Source organism: Seriola aureovittata, chromosome 10 (genome assembly GCF_021018895.1).
Source record: "Seriola aureovittata isolate HTS-2021-v1 ecotype China chromosome 10, ASM2101889v1, whole genome shotgun sequence".
NCBI classification, from domain to species: Eukaryota; Metazoa; Chordata; class Actinopteri; order Carangiformes; family Carangidae; genus Seriola; species Seriola aureovittata.
Genome location: NC_079373.1, coordinates 21,373,321 through 21,389,744, shown reverse-complemented (window position 1 = coordinate 21,389,744; position 16,424 = coordinate 21,373,321). Strand labels below are relative to the sequence as shown.

Genomic DNA, 16,424 nt, shown 5'->3' with positions numbered 1-16,424 from the left:
TGGACTTTTAATCTGAACTACTTTGTGGTCACTACCGTCAGTTATTCCTGGGCAAAGGTGACTCAAAACAAGCTGTAGCTGCCAGCAGCAGATGTGGAATATGTCAGTGTTGTTTCCATGGCAACCCACACCACAGTGTTCATCCTCCTCCATTGTGAGACAGCATGACAGTGTTGCTCTTTCCCGTGTTCCCCACGCTCAGTGCACACAGAGGTATGGGTCTCTTATTGTCTCCAATATCTCCAGAGACACACTCACTGTCTCTCAAGGGCATCCTTTAAACAACTGTCCTTTTTATGCTTCTTTATCCCCCCCCCCCCTTCACAACTGAACACCATCAATCTAGCCATTTACTTTAACTTTATTTCTCACTCCATTAGTTTCTAGGACACAGAGCGGCACAGGCAGAGAAAAGGAGGGGCGCGCGGTGATGGTGTGGTGGGGGGGGGGGGGGGGGGGGGAAAAAAATGAAAAGAAAGTTTGGCTCCTTGGAGAGATAAAATGTAATTTCACAGTCAACTTGCTGTGATATATTATTTCACAACAATGGGGTGTGGGCTGATTTGAGCCCTGCTTGGCACCTGTACAGAGCAGTTAGGACATCAGTGATGGCTCTCTGGAGAGGTTGACCACTGTGTGTGTGTGTGTGTGTGTGTGTGTGTGTGTGTGTGTGTGTGTGTGTGTGTATATATATGAAGGCAAAATTATTAAAAATACACCTGACTGTAGGTACCAGGATAAGAGTTAGCACAGTTGTGATGCACAGCAGAAAATAAATCCAGTTTCATTTAGAGTTATTTAATATGAAATAATATATCCAGTCTGTGGTTTCATGCCTTTGTGCAATGAGCTTTAGTGGGAGTAAGCAATGTAAAAGCAGGTGTATATCAACCCAACCCAAGAAAGAAAAATCCCAAACTCTCCTATTCCTAAACATGTTTGCAGTGAGACAGTTCAGCTAAATGAAAGAACCTAAACATCATTTATTCCAGTAGCTGCACTCTCTCATTGCTCCTGCGTCACCATTACACACACTGTTATCCAAGAACATGGAGAGGCATTGATAGATGCCTCACGCTTCATTAGCTACAGTCTCTCAGCCTGGGAAACACTTACACAATATCAAACACTTTCTACTAGAAACCCAATGAGGCAAACAGCCCAACCTATGCACTAGATACAGCAGATGGGATGAGACACGTCATGTGAGAAATGGTCTAATTTCTATTCAGTAACAATATCAGTTGATGTCCACTCAGTAGGGCTTCTGGAGCTGTTTTTCAATTAAATATTAAAGAGAAACAAAATAAAGTTCATCAGTAAATATGGGATATCAAGTGCAATCTCATCTGCAGATCAAAAGCAGAAGTATTTATGGCTGTCTCGTTCTCACAGTTTGCTGTTCTTCTGAAATTGGGACACCAGTCCCAGCACCTGCTCTGATGCCATGACGACCTTATTCTGCAGGTACAGAGCGCTGTTTTTAGAGGTCTCGTTCAGGAAGTAACGATAGTTCACCATGATGCCGCAGGAGTTCGCCACACCCCTGGGGCTGGTGTCAGCATGCCAGTTGAGTCGCCACATGGTGGCACCGTTTTGCAGATGGAAGTTAGCCACAGGGTTGAGGGCGTAACCTCGCCGTTTCTCCCCATAGAGGTACCAGGCACAGAGACGCATCAAGACGGGCTCCAGGACACGTGACAGACGCTCTGAGCGCAACCATTCGCTGGTGCTGATCAGCTTGCGAAGGGCATCTAGAGCTGGGGTCCCAGAGGGTGAGTCAGTGGCCTGTTCCACCTCCTTCCACTCCTGCTCAGAGAGGAGGTCAGAGCCCCGGCCTTCCTTTCTGTACTGGCTGAGGAGGCCTTGGAGCCAAGAGGAGAAGCCTGGGATGGGTGACAGGCTGGAGAACTGGGCCATGTGAGGGAACTCACTCTGGAAGACATGAGGAAAGAGAGAGGCAGATTTAGCCCTTAAATGTGGGACCGTTTTACACCATGTTTTATTCATCCATTTAATTCAGCAAGGCCCTAAAATCCCTTCTATTCCTCAAACTATTTCTTGCATGAAATAGTTGAAAATCACTGCTTTTCTAGTGTTTTCTGTTTTTAGGGTCTTAAAGCTGTGTTACTTTTTGGGTCAATTCGATACTATAAATAGAGGCTGACATATAGATGAAAAACTGCTCATGTCACAGTCACATAACAATGCATTATAAGTGTGTCAGGTACACTGCAGGGTTATCAGGACAGTAAGTCTGAAGATGAAGACACGTCTGAAACAACTGAAGATGAGGATTTTATTTTTATGCAAACTCATCAGTCTGATCTTTCAGAAGCAGAACTGGAGCATGAGTATGACGATGGTAGCTCGCAGGTCAAAAAGAGCAAAACTGTGGACCAACCATGTTGCCACAGCCACCAGACAGTACTGTGATTTGCGATTACTGTGCTACCCACTTTGTGTTTGTGCCCATCACTGAGCAGTTACAGCCTAAGTGTAGGCCAGTACCATATAGATGAACATAATGTATAAAAGGCTACACTTTTTTCGGCATCTATAAATGATCAGAAAAATAAATAAATAAATAAACTGACATGTATCTTGGAGGCTTTATTATTAACACTGTGCAAATGTTAGAAGCAATGTTATTTTGATTTGTAGCTCAGTCCGTGTTAAATATGGCAGTCTCCAAAAACAAAACGTATAGAAATATTTGAGAAAAAAAAAAAACATCCATACATGGCAGGGTTAAAAAGTTTCATTTTTTTAATCCCCTGTTTTGAAACAGAAAAAGTTGCAGAGTCATTTACATGCAGAGTCAGTTCAGTGCAGAATTGCCTCAACCTGCCTTAACCAGCTGGAAGAGAAGAAAACAACAACAACAAAAAGCAAACTAGGAAAGGGATGGGAATGAGAAAACAAGGTAAAGGTATAAAGAAAACAGATGAGAGGCAGCAGAGAGTTGATCCCCACTGGCATGCAGAGGGCACACCTTCTGCAACAGCAGAAATAAGGGAGATGAACACTCAACCTCGGCATCAAAACACAAAAAAAAGAAATTCTCGTTTGTGCTCAGGCTGCTGCTCGGGCCTTCAGTTCCTCAGACAGGGACAGGACAGCATAACAAATCACTTCCATTGCTTCATCATCCTGCCCTGCTGATGGAGATGGATGATCCCCTCCCTCTTACTCTATCCTCCTCCTCCTCTGTTCCCTGCACTCTCACCTTAAACACCCGTCCTCTTCTTTCACTCTCCTCATCCCCGTGTCTCTGTCTCGTCTAGACCACCCACCCACCCATCTCATGAGTTCTCTGCCACCCCTCTACCCTCTCCTTTTGTCAAGACACACACCCCTCCGCCCGTCTTCGCTCACCGGCGTCTGGGTTGATAAGTGACAGAGCGATGTGGCAGGCAGAAGGCAGAAGAGTGAAAGGCTGCAGATGAAAGTGGAAGTGTCAGACAACCCCTGGAGGAACATGTTGCTGTCTGTCTGCCTCACTATGCAACATTGTTTTCCTTTCTACCTCCTTCATTTCACCCTCCCTTCACTTCAAAGTCCAGCCCTCTCACGTTCCATGTCCTGCCGGCTCTCCCCTTGTATTTCTTCTCATTCATGATCTCACCTTTGTCACTCCAACCTTTGCTTTAAACTACTGAGTGCTCACATGTCAAGAGTGGGCAGGATGAAGAGAGAACAGAAGATGGTGGAAATAAGGATAGAGGCGGTAGGAAAGGTGAAAAGGGAACATGGAGGAAAGGATAGGTAGAAAAAAAGAGGAGCTGTGCCAGAACTGCGCTCCAGGGTCTAATCTACAAAGACAAGCAACACCTCCTCTCCTCACCTTAAATCACAACTGTGACCTTTTCTTTTCCACTCTATCATCTATCCATCATCATAGTGGTCCCTCTGTGGCTGCGCTGCTCCTCTCTTCACCTTTATGTAAGGTAAAGCTCTGTCAGACAGCCTGGGCCTCTGCAGAATACAAGTCTGGGTTGTGGTTTTGTGTAGCCTTGAGGGCAGGGAATTGCACTTACACTGCCTGGGTCAGGGGTTCAATTCTCACTAGGGTCATAAAAAAGTGTATGCACTCATGGGTACTTTGGATAAAAGTGTCCAGAATAGGTTTGAATGCATATGAGAGTGTGTGTTTGTGTAGCTTATATAGCAGTGATTTATTTGGGTAAAGTAATCTGCATAACTAAAACAGAAAAACACACAAAATATGAAGGCATGACAATTTTTCTATCTGTTGCCTGCCTGAAAACTTTAAACCCTTTCTTCTCAGTATCACTGGTTTGCAGTTACTGCTGTTTATTGTTTGAAGGAAAAGTAGAACACTTTTTACAGGAGTAGATGTTGACATGCAAAGCTAGTAGACCTTCTGATTAAGACAACATTCCACATTAGTAAGGCTTTAACAACACAGTGCAATAACCTACTTTCCAACCTCTGACACAAACAGCACCTAATGCTGACACAGAGAGCACAAAACAATATCTGCAGAGCTCACTGAACAGTATGTTGCCATTAATGAAAATGCAATTAAAACAGTCCCATTGTATAGAAATCTGAAGTGGAAGCAGCTTAAAGCTCTGAAATCTGATTTTTATGAGGATACACTATAAAGAGCGGTTCCCCATCTGTTGGGTAGAGTGGCTTTTGATGTTCCATTCAGGGTTCCAATCATTTGACAAGTGCTAGCTGGAGTGGCTCAACAAGGACTCTTGCGCTTATTGAGAGGGATGGATGCGATTTCATTACTGCCTTTCTGGTGTCTTCTTCTGTTTATGTGTGTATGCATTCATGTGCGTATAAGGAAGTACAGAAACAAGTGGGGGATTTATGATTCAGTACTGAGACTAAAATAAAAACTTTTGAAAAGCAATCAAACACTAATGTAGCCTGTCAGAGCTATATTTCTTACTGGAATAACACTGTGCCAGCTGGGCTACACCTGAAGGCTAACAAACAGCTTTTAATTGAATTCAGCATGTGAGTCATACAGAGCGGAACATTTTATTCCTGGGGTGGAGACAAGCAACAATTTTTGATACTACACCATAAGGAAGGAGGTTAGGAGCTCTGCGGGAGGTAATGATGGATAGCTATATCAGAGCATGTGCTGTGTGCAATGTCAGGATAAGATGTTATTATCTAGCTTTTATGGGACAGGATGGTTTGAATACTTCACTGATAAAACTGGGTACTTTATGGTTATTTTTTTTAGATAACAGGTGTTTACGTAACCTTGCCTCCTCTCTTACCTTAAGCGCCACCTCTGCTTTATCCAAGCCATGTTATTATAGGAACTCCAATAGAATGGATTCAAATATTCTTTTACTGTATTTTACAATGGCTTAGGCTCTATTTCCACAGTGTTTTGATTAACACCTATAGTGCTATAGTACTTAGGTTTGTTCATCATTAACTGCTTAATCGTTAACCGACAATAAGAATTTTAAACAGTTAAAATATCCCGGGACATCTGAGTGGGTATTTTCCACCACAGGTCTGAAAGTTAATGGACTGAGCATCAGACTAATCCGACAGCATGTCGACATGTTGCCATTTCTGAATAAAACTCAGTAGACAGGCTGTCAACTATGCTGAGGATTGAGGTAGGCCTGGCCTGTTGTTTTGATTTTGAGGTTTAATGCCAGTCCAACTCTGTGTTGCACGAGCAGTAGCCTGGCTGTTCACCAGAAGTGCATTTCCCTGCCGATCAAGAAGTGATTCTGTTCCTCTACTCTTTGTTAATCACACGTAGAGCTGATCTTTATAATAAAGAATTTATAACATAGAGCTTTTTATGTGTGTAAGCGGGACATCGCTTCTTCTGCAAAAATGTTGTTAAGAGGACCATCACCTTGTGTGATAATCTGTTGAGATGGGGCTTCTCTCCTGCCTGTGTGTGTAAGTGATCGTCTTGGTCAACATCAACCCCTGTGTATTGGTAATTTTTAAATGTGTTAAAGACACTTGTGAACATGTTAATCTTGTCAGTTAACAGTCAATGGTTAATGGTATGTTAATGAGTGTTGGCTATCAGCCAGAAAGAAAATTCAAAATGAACATTCCTAATACTTCTCAAATCCAAACAATTAATCACTGCTGTATGTCTAAATAAAATGATTATTTACTCAAAGATTACTTGAATTGCAATGATAAAAATACTGTTTAATGCACAATTTATTAAGTTAATATAAAGAGAAATTTAAAAAGCATTAAAAAGCGGGTTGCATCGATTCAGTGATTTGTACATTCAGTTAAAAGCATTCAATCTTGTTTCAATTTGATGTGGCTGAGTTCTGAGGACTGAGAAAGTCATTTAGTGTAGGACAGCACAGCATTTTGTAAAGGTAAGAGTTTAGGTCAGTTTTCATTAAAAGTTTTGTACATTGGAACTTTGGTCTAAAAACTGAGCCAAAGCAATGGTAAAATACCGTAATTCATATTGTTCAAAATGTGTAGATGTGATGATTCCTCCAGTTCTCACAGTGAGTATTGACTCAAATTATTTTTTTCTGAATAGAGCTGTTAAAAGACATGAAAGCAAGCCACAACAAGGTGTGAGAGCTCTAAATGTCTAAAAGTCTAAATGAATGGGGGCATCGTGTAGCGTAGTGGTTTAAGCAGGCGCCCCATGTGTAGAGGCTACAGTCTGCAGTTGGCCCCGGTTCGAATCCCGCATCGGACGGCCTTTCGCTGCATGTCATTCCCCCTCTCTCTGCCTCCCTGTTTCCTGTCACTCTCCACTGTGCTGTCCATTAAAGGCATAAAAGCCCAAAAAAATATACTTTAAAAGTCTAAATGAATGGAACTTTGATGAGTTACTTTCTTGGCTGTCATATTCATCCCTCATATTTAATAGCTCTTTGACTAATGCTTTGCTGACAGGCACTTAAATTATATCCTGAATCACTCTTGCACCCACCTGCAGTTCTCGCACCACCCTCTTGATGAGGTAGTTGCCCAGCTCCACACCTTGAAGGCCAGCCTGGGTGGAGGAGATGGAATAGAAAATGGCTGCATTTATCTTATTAACATCCTCCTCAGAGTCGAGAGTGGCAAACTCACGGACGATACTCTAAAAGAAAAACACAAATTTTGTTAAGTCACAAATACAAATTTTACATTTGTATCATGCAGATACAAGTCCATTCTTAGTGTTCTTCTTGAGATAGCAGTCATATATCCAAATATTTCAGATGCGCACATCGTGAAATATTCTCAAATTTCACTGTTGTCAAAACCTCCTTTCCCAACTGTAAACAACAAGAACAGGAAGTCAGCACTGTAGAGGTCACTGCTAGAGGGATAAGAAGTGTAAAGGTCTTGGTATTGTTTTACACACAGTTAAAATCCATTTGTCAACTGACAGGAGGAAATCCCAGGTTACTCTCAGATGTTTAACCATCCCCCAAGTTGTTGTTAAGTCAGACAAATCATTACAGAAGCCTGAGGTAGCTTCTAACCTGAATATTATCAGAAATGTTTTCAGTGAGGGCCACGTGTAGTACAACCAGGGGTTCTCCTGGCATGGCGGCATGGGTGAAGGCATAACAACGGCGGTATGGCCCCACTCTGCGCTTCAGGTCAGACCAGTTCCTTACAGGATGCACTGCTTCATACCTGACAGAGACAGAGATAGTTAGTCTTTCAGTTGACCATTCACTAAGCTCCGCCTTCATTGGTTAGTGTTGCTATGCCTGTGAAACTTTCCATGTCCGTACATATGCAGTGTAATGGTGACAGACTTCTACTGTCTACTCCTTAAGTTCAGTATGTGTCAGTACAGCCTGACATGCCTGTCACGCCTAGTTATAGTTGCTAAACTATGATTGGACTATAACTGGTCAGAGGAGGGGGTAAAGTGACGATTTTCATACCGTATAATATTTATGTAAAAACAGAGATTACAATGAAATGAAAGAGGAAAATAAATTAAAAACATAAACACAGTGTGGGGGTGCATGAATGCTCATACTGGCTGATCTTCTGCAGGATCTCACAGGGGGACTGCCAGGTGATTCTCTCCAGTCGCAGCAGACCTACAGAGAACCACTCAGACAGCAAGCTCTTCAGCGTGCCATTCAGATCCTGGGAGACAAAAAAAAGGTGAGAGTTTAGAATTAAAATCCACATCCAGCTGATAATCAAAAATTCACCACATTCTTTCCCTCGTGGAGAACAGCTCGGCAGCAAGCATAGGGGAGAATGAAAGCCTTGCATATGTATTTTATCAAGGTATGGGACCTATAGTATATGATGTATACACAAAACACTGGTATACAGATAAATCTTCCATGCACATGAATAAGGAAAAGAAGGTCATGGTATCTGCTGTACTGCGTTATCTAGGCACTGTGGAGAATATCCTTTTACTGTGACTATGGCAGTCTTTTCTCTTTTATGTATCTTAGAGACAATAAACTATTCTCTAGAAATTGCACCTTTTTATGAATACTAAATTAACTGGATAAACACAGTCTTTCTTTACAACCTCATGACATATTTTATCGACAAAACTGCCAGACTCCATCTTATTAACTGACAGCAAGGTTGCTTAATCAAAAACAGTTTGTCACCATCGGAGGTTCTAGCTCAGCCCCTGCCCCAGTCAACCACGGTGTACCCCAAGGCTCTGTGCTTGGACCCCTCCTCCTCACCATCTACATGCTCCCCCTTGGTCAGATCATCCACCAACACGGTCTCAGCTTCCATTCATATGCTGACGACACACAGCTTTATCTCAGCACGAAACCCTCCACCCAGCTCACTAAAAATCACTTGTCAACCGCCTGCACAAAATCAAAATCTGGATGTCATTTAACCTACTCAAACTCAACAGCACTAAAACAGAGCTCATGGTTGTGGCTCCCAGGGCCCTGCTCCGGAAGGTTGGAGATCTACAACTACCGACAGCTGCTCCATCTCCCCATCCCTGGAAGTCCACACCTGGGTGTCATCTTGGACTCAACTCTCTCATTCCAGGCACATGTCAAGTCCATCACCTAATCTGCTTTCTTCCAACCCCAAAACATCTCTCGACTCCGGCCATCACTCTTTGACTCTGTCGCAGAGACCCTCATCCACGCCTTCGTCACCACCCGTCTGGATTACTGCAATGGAGTTCTGTTCGGGGTTTCCAGCAAAACCCTCGACAGGCTCCAGTATGCCCAGAACTCAGCTGCCAGGGTTTTAACCTGCACCAAGCCCTGGCAGCACATTACCCCCACCCTCATCCAACTTCACTGGCTTCTGGTCAAAGCCCGCATCCAGTACAAAATCCTCTCCCTCACCTACAAATCCCTCCATGATCTTGCACCCCTGTACCTGTCTGAACTCCTCCACCCCTATTCCCCGTCCCAGAACCTACGGTCCTCGGACACTGGTCTGCTCTCCACCCCCTACACCAGCCTGCGATCTTTCAGTGACAGAGCATTCAGTGTGGCAGCCCTCACCCTCTGGCACTCTCCCCCAGAAGAGATCCGCACAGAAGCATCGCTGGACATTTTCAAAAACTGCTGAAATCCCACCTTTTCACCAAGTCCTATCGCTTCTAGCTGCCTCATCTCCTACAATCCCCTCCGATATCTGCCATCCCTATTCTGTCTCGTCTTTTTTTCATTCATTTGTACTTTATTTATTTTGTGTTTCTTTCCCTGCAAAGTGGGTACCTTGAAAGGTGCTATAAAAATCCAAGTTATTATTATTATTATTATTATTATATTATTATTATAATACTTTCTGTGTGGAGTTTGCATGTTCTCCCCGTGCCTGTGTGGGTTCTCTCCAGGTACTCCGGCTTCCTTCCACAGTCCAAAGACATGCAAATGGGGACTAGGCTAATTGGATACTCTAAATTGACCATAGGTGTGGCTGAATAGTTGTCTGTCTCTATGTGTTTGCCCTGCGATGGACTGGCGACCTGTCCAGGGTGTACCCCGCCTCTTGCCCGAAAAGATGCTGGGATAGGCTCCAGCCCCCCTGCGACCCTACTAGAGGATAAGCAGAAGAAAATGGATGGATGGATTATTATTATTATTATTGCTCAAGTTTGTCTGTTGGCTATGATCAATTCCATATCCACATCTTACACACTTTGCAGGGTATATGGTCCCTTGGGTGTCTGTATGCTGTTTGACTGTTTTCATATTATGAGTAGTAATTTGTTTGAGCTTGCAATGGGTGTAGGGAAGGCACTTCAATAAACAGCTTGCCATTTCAAAGCAGGCCTATCCTACTGCAAAGGTCATACTTCATTTAAAGCAAATCTCTTGCAAACACACAAACAAGTGCACATGGTGCACACACATAAACACACTAAAACATATAAATGCAGCTTTTGTTGGCTGTTCCATAGGATGAGAGCTCTTACTTTTGTGCCCGCTTGTCAGTCATAATAATAGCTAATACAAACAAGCTCTAATACAGTCATGGTATAAAAGCCACTGAATGAGATTCTCTGCAAGCAACTACGAAAACCAAAACAAACTACATTTTTTAATTCTTCCCCACATGTATATCTCAGACCCTGCAGCAATTTCACCCTGAAAAATTCAGTTGAACAAGGAGCAAATCAAAAGTAAATAAAGTAAAAAGTCCAGCAAAATTTCCATCACTACTTATGTAATGTGTGTGTATACATGTGTATTTGTTACTCAAACTTCACAAGCCGCCAGAGGTTAAATAATCTATGATGGTTCATAATCCCAGCCTGGCATTTCGGCAGAAATCACAGCACATCAACAACCAGCTAGAGTGCAATTGCTGCCTTGGGTAGCCAATTCTCATCCACACAAAAAGAAGGCCAAACTGAGCTGTGCACTCCATTGACCTAGCAGAAGATGAAGTCTTTTGAAATGGAAGTGTCCGACATTTGAAGCCTGAGGTTAGGAAAGAGACCGAGGAAAGGAGGGAATGGTAAAGAAGAAAATCCTGCACTCCATTAGAGAGAAAATGAAGCAACACTGACACTGGAGCTATATCAATGCCATGTGGTGCTGATGTTTGAGTTGATACAGCCTCTGCTACAAGGACCCTCTCTACCTTGAGCTATAGTTATTGTGTGATTATACAGAGCGATAGAGGCTGCAGTGCCTGGAAGGAACAGTCTGTCTATCCAAGGCCAAATGACCACTGACTGCCAAAGTGTTTACAGGTCAGGCTCAGAGAGTGCCAATACCTTTTCTCCAGTAGGCTGCATGCCACTTGTCAGCCTGGCAGTGTGTCTGCGGGGAAAAAATAGCCTCACTAATACTTTGTGTAATCCGAAAGAGCCAACTAAAATGACATCTCTGACTTGTCTTTACATCTTTCATCCCCTCAGCTTGCGGACAGGTGAACAAGAATGAAAGGCCTGGAGGCAGAAAGAGTGAGGAGGAACATCAAAAATCAATTATCCAACCAAGAGAGACTAATCTAGTGTAGAATTCCAAAGTAACACACTTGCAAGAACAACAGCAATTGCAGCCTTGCAAATTCCAGAGTTTAGTAATTTTAGAAATTGTACCTTTTTATTCCCATCTATGATTCAGTGCGTCTTTGATTATCTGCATCATTTTTTTTTTATTGACTTTTGTTTTCTCTCCCCTGGTATGGACATACCATCAATACAGGTACTAAAAGCTTCATATTTACCATGACCTTTTCTCATCTTTAGCTCGATCAATTCTAGCAATAACAACGAGCAAAGATTGCTGTGCACCCCCAAACCAAGGTGGTCAGCACTGAGCACATGTGAGTACTCTGTAGGTAGCTTAGACCTTTTTAACTACAAAAGCTCTCGGTGAGCAGCGGTTATTGAGATTAAATGCATCAGAACCACCTCTCAGCAGGAATATAATAGATATTGAGCACGAGAGGAGAGGTCTTCTGGCAATAGTGCAGTCAAGCTGTATAAAAATCATATTAAGCAGTAGCTCTTAACTCTTGATAATGCAAGGTCAAAGGCACACAGGCTTTCAACTCAATTCCAAAGTGACACAAAACATTATAACTGATCACAAAGACGATAGAAAACCTTTTTAACTCCATCATCAATCAATGCAGGGCAGTTTTAATTTGACCGTCTCAGCTTCTGATGGTACACTTATCAATTTTGTTATCTTGATTAAAGCATCTCTCCAAAACAGGCTCGCAAATCAGCAGTGTGGATTTCATGTCGTACCATCTGAGAAAAGTGGACATGATGTGGCAACAGTGAATGAAGCAGTGTGCTTTAGATTAGGCTGACATCAAACTAATGGTGTTTTTTTCTATTACAAAACTAAAGAATCTTTCTTAAAAGCGAATTTCTGTCGCTGGCTTACAATGTATGTCTACATCTCCTATACACCACAGGGGCTTTCTGATTCTAGTTTCATTAAAAGAGCTGCTGGTGGCCTGTGATACAAAAAGCAATTTACCAGCACAAAATCATATATCACGCCACCGGTTGATTTAATTATACATGTGGTCTCATGTCATCTCAGTGTGAGTCCAACTTAGGCATAGAAGTACTTCAAGCCATACTGGGTTCAATGTCAGACATTAAGTTGCAGTTACTTTCTCAAGTGCAGGGACTTCTGTATATACATTTAGATTGCTTAATTATGGTAAAAATTAAATTAGCGTCTTTATAATACATCCACAGTGTTTTAGTTTAGGTTAAGCACCTGCTAAAAACGTATTTGGATATGCAACCGTAAGGTGGACTTTAATTATAAGCTGCAATCTCTGGCAAGGTATTAAAAGAGTTAGTCAAGTCAAATTACCCCATATTTGCACTAAATGAGTGAGCATGTATTAATATCAAAATATATATGGAATACTTCTTGTACCTTTATGCTTTGGGGAAGAAAACCAGGCCATAGAAACTTGACTTGGGAAAGAGCAGTGGGGCATTAGACTAATTAGACTGCTAATTTTTCTTGGAAAAATTGACAGATAGCTTGCCACCAAGTTTGCCACTGTTATTTCAAAGTGTGCAGCAACATTTCAGTGCTGAATTGAACTGAAAACTGTAATAACATCTGACTGAACATGAATGATTGAACAATGAGGTGAATGAAATTGGACAGGTGGCTTTGCTGTAAAATAAGTTGGCAAAAATGTGTCATTTAGGGGACAAAGAGCATGAGAGCCAAGAATGTGTGTGATGGACATTTCCAAGTTTTTTTTCACTGCCTTTCCTTTCAATTTTATTTTCACTTTGTCTTCAATGGTTCATTCAAAATATTCATTACATGCCTGATTTATATTCACCTCTCTCACCTTATTGCTGCATTTGAGTCTGAGACTCTTGCCTCTTCATGTATAGTCTGAAACAGGGTCTGAGTCTATTTTAACACAAGAGCTTTCCAGCAGGAGTAGAAGTCCTCTCCGATCAGTACTGTAAGTTGATCTGTTCAACCAAGACATGCAGAAAATATGAAGGAAGCCCTGAAATTGGAGCTCGACATTGCTAAACTAGTTCTGTCTAACCTGTTTGCAAAAACCTCTTAAGCTTTGAGGAAGGTGAAAAAAAATCTAATTTAGTTCCTCCAGTTTGGTATGAATGGTAAACTGGAGCAAAGGTCATTGACACTTAAAATGTGATGAAATGTGAACCATGTGATGGGGGGCAAAGCAAGGGGGTTAGTTTAGGCCTCTGTGTGGGTTCTCTGTCTAGCTGGCTGTATTCAGCCAACAGTTAATATTGTCTCAATAGCCCACAATCAATGTCCTTAAATCACTCAGCATTCAGGCCCAGCTATTCAGGCAACAGCGCCAAACGTCTTAGCGCGCACAGCTTGACTCATGCCAGCACCCGTCGAAAATGTAAACAAATGCATTACCTTTATGTGTGGGCTCTCGCTAGCTTTTGATGAGATGATTTCAACCACATCGGCTCGGAGATCCACCAGAAACTTCACCCCACCCTCGACCCTGCTTATATGATTAAGAAGCTGTTTATACCGGGGAGTCAATGTGTACCGAAGCCTGTCTTCAACTTGCAAAATGGTCGCCAAGTCCCGTAGCTGAGTGTCTAGCAACTTCACAGCTAGCTCTGAAACGCTTTTATGGTCTACACCGAAGTCTTGCGACAGCTTCGTCAGAAAACCGAGTCTGTCTTCCTTTTCCAGACTTTTGTAGAAGTGCATGAAGTCCAAGCTGTTCGATTCAGGGGGAGGGGGGGATTTATCTCTCGTTTCGTATGTGGGTAAAGGTACGACGACCCTCGCTAGTATCTCCTCCATGCCCGTGACACCGACACGATTTGGGGAAGAGTACCAGCGCCAACCGCTGATGTCCGAGGCCTTAAGAGCAGCTTTGACGACAGCCCGGTGTCGCCAGCACCTCACGCTGCCACGAAAGCCCCAGATAACAGGGTGGGATATCATCGCAGGGGGAGAGCTCAGCTGTTTGTTTGGAACCCGCGACCAGTGAACACACAGGAGGAATCGTTTCCGGGTCTCTTAAAGAGACAGTAAAGCTGCTATGGCAACAAGCTAGAAGGTTGGAAGGTTAGACTTGTTCAGGACAGGTCCACTCCTTATAAGAACAAAACCAGATATTGAAATCTTTTTGGTATTTAAGTTTAGGGATAAACATGGTGATACTTGAGGGAAAAGGACTTACAATCAACAAAAAATAACATAATTCAATGACCCTCATCACTATCAATAAAGCTCCTTTGCAGTACAGCTCACTGACTGGACAAATCCCTGAATACTGTGTAATACTACAATAATAATACTGTCATTGGAATACCTTGTTTGATTTGATGTTTTATAAACTATTTATATTATTTTATGATAATTAAATTATTTTATACTGCCCTGCATTATGTTATTATTTTGTGAGTTGCATTAACAGTGTGCATGTATAAATACATTTTTCTTCAGATCCTAACTTTATATCAATCATCTAAATTAATTGGATGTTCCCCTCCATGTCCGTAACTATCCACAGACTGTATCACTTTTTGGAAAGAGATTTCTATATTTATCCCTGAAAGATCTGCATGCTGTTCAAGAGGATTATCTGAGTCCTTGGCATTCATATTCATTATTTCAGTTTTACAACCACCATAGCTTTGTGTAAATGCAGTAAAGAAAGGTTTTTACAGGTAAACTGACAGTTACACACACCACGGTGCAACAACCATTTTTTGATTACATTTTTTAGCCTCTATGCTACTATAATCTAACCTTAACTGTGTTTATATTCCGCATCAGACACTCTCCTGGGCAACTATGTGTTGGTGTAAGCACCATATGTAGCTCAAGGTTTGCTCCCCATCATCTTAGGCCTTTGTAAAATTCTTTCTGGAGCCCATATATGACTTTTTTATTGGCCTACACCCATCTTATTTCTGCCTTTGAGAATACAATAGCCTCTGAAAAAAAAAAACTGCATTGACAACCTTCTGCAGTTCACCTTTGTGGACCTCCATGGGCACATACATTTAATGCTTCTCTGTACAGCACTATTCCAAGAAGTTAAAACTTCCTTTTCGATTGGAATCCATCATCCGATGTAAAAACATCAAGCATCTGACCTATATTGTTTCATAATATTTGCTCTGCCTCCCTGTAAACTGATATTGAGCCACTCAATCTTGCCACCAACTCTGAAACAGGCTGTAAAGTGCAATTACCTTACATACTGTTTCGTTTAAAAATTTTCCTTTTTCTTCCTGTCTTTGGGTTGTCAAGTGATTTTGCTGAAATAATTAAATATTGAGTCATATGATGCCACTAACCAAAACTAATGTAGCCTAATTATTATGGTTTTTAATGAGGAATTTTGTAATATTGTCTCATTTCTTATACAGTAAGGTTTCTACTCTGACAAGAATACAATTATAGTAAGAAAAAATATAATTAATATGATTATATCATTTTGGATTTAAATTCAGCCTAAAACTAGAAGAGCACTAAGACAGCACAGATCAATTTTTTGATTATTGGAAGCATTAGTATAAAACAATGGTCTTGTCTGCTAAAACAACGTAGTTGCCAAATATGGCCTATGCAGTAGTATTCATCTTCTGGGCCTGGGAGGAAGTGGGGCTGACGGAGATAAAGCCTTGCCTCGGTAAAAGGTGGGCTGAGAAGACAAAAAAGAGTAGATTTTTCTGTTGAAATGGCAGTTAAAGTGAGGTCAAATACTGCAGATTTGAAGAGGGGATGTGATGGCACTGCCATAACACAAACCAAATGACTGGAGTGAAATAAACTTGTGTCAAGACAAGAGGTTAATCAGGAGCTAAACTGAGGTCATTAAATCAAGTGGTGCTTGAGATTTGCTTGATTGACTCCTGTTAAGTGCAACTTTGCACTTCCATTTCTAATATTCTCTACTTCTGCCACTATTTTCATTACACACATGGCATACATCAATCCACAATACATTTCTGCTTTCCAAACAGTAATACTGCAACGTGCAAC

At 41.9% G+C, this 16,424-nt stretch overlaps 1 protein-coding gene across 1 annotated transcript; it reads right to left on the bottom strand.

The window, feature by feature from the left end:
• Positions 1–777: 777 nt before the first annotated feature.
• On the bottom strand, positions 778–14,751 carry mlycd (malonyl-CoA decarboxylase). Its single transcript, XM_056388184.1, has 5 exons — positions 13,827–14,751; positions 7,994–8,106; positions 7,482–7,638; positions 6,941–7,093; positions 778–1,935 (listed from the first exon to the last, which is right to left on the bottom strand). The coding sequence occupies exons 1-5, from the start codon at positions 14,370–14,372 to the stop codon at positions 1,390–1,392; spliced, it is 1,515 nt and encodes a 504-aa protein (XP_056244159.1). The 5' UTR covers positions 14,373–14,751; the 3' UTR covers positions 778–1,389.
• Between the last annotated feature and the right edge of the window lie 1,673 nt (positions 14,752–16,424).

What these genes read in the sequence shown, in the direction of transcription:
- mlycd (XM_056388184.1), bottom strand. Translation starts at nt 14,372, where the DNA reads ATGATATCCCACCCTGTTATCTGGGGCTTTCGTGGCAGCGTGAGGTGC. An exon ending in GCGAGAGCCCACACATAAAG is followed by an intron (nt 8,107 to 13,826) that starts GTAATGCATTTG and finishes TTTGTCTCCCAG; the next exon opens with GATCTGAATGGCACGCTGAA. An exon ending in ACATTTCTGATAATATTCAG is followed by an intron (nt 7,094 to 7,481) that starts GTTAGAAGCTAC and finishes TTTTTCTTTTAG; the next exon opens with AGTATCGTCCGTGAGTTTGC.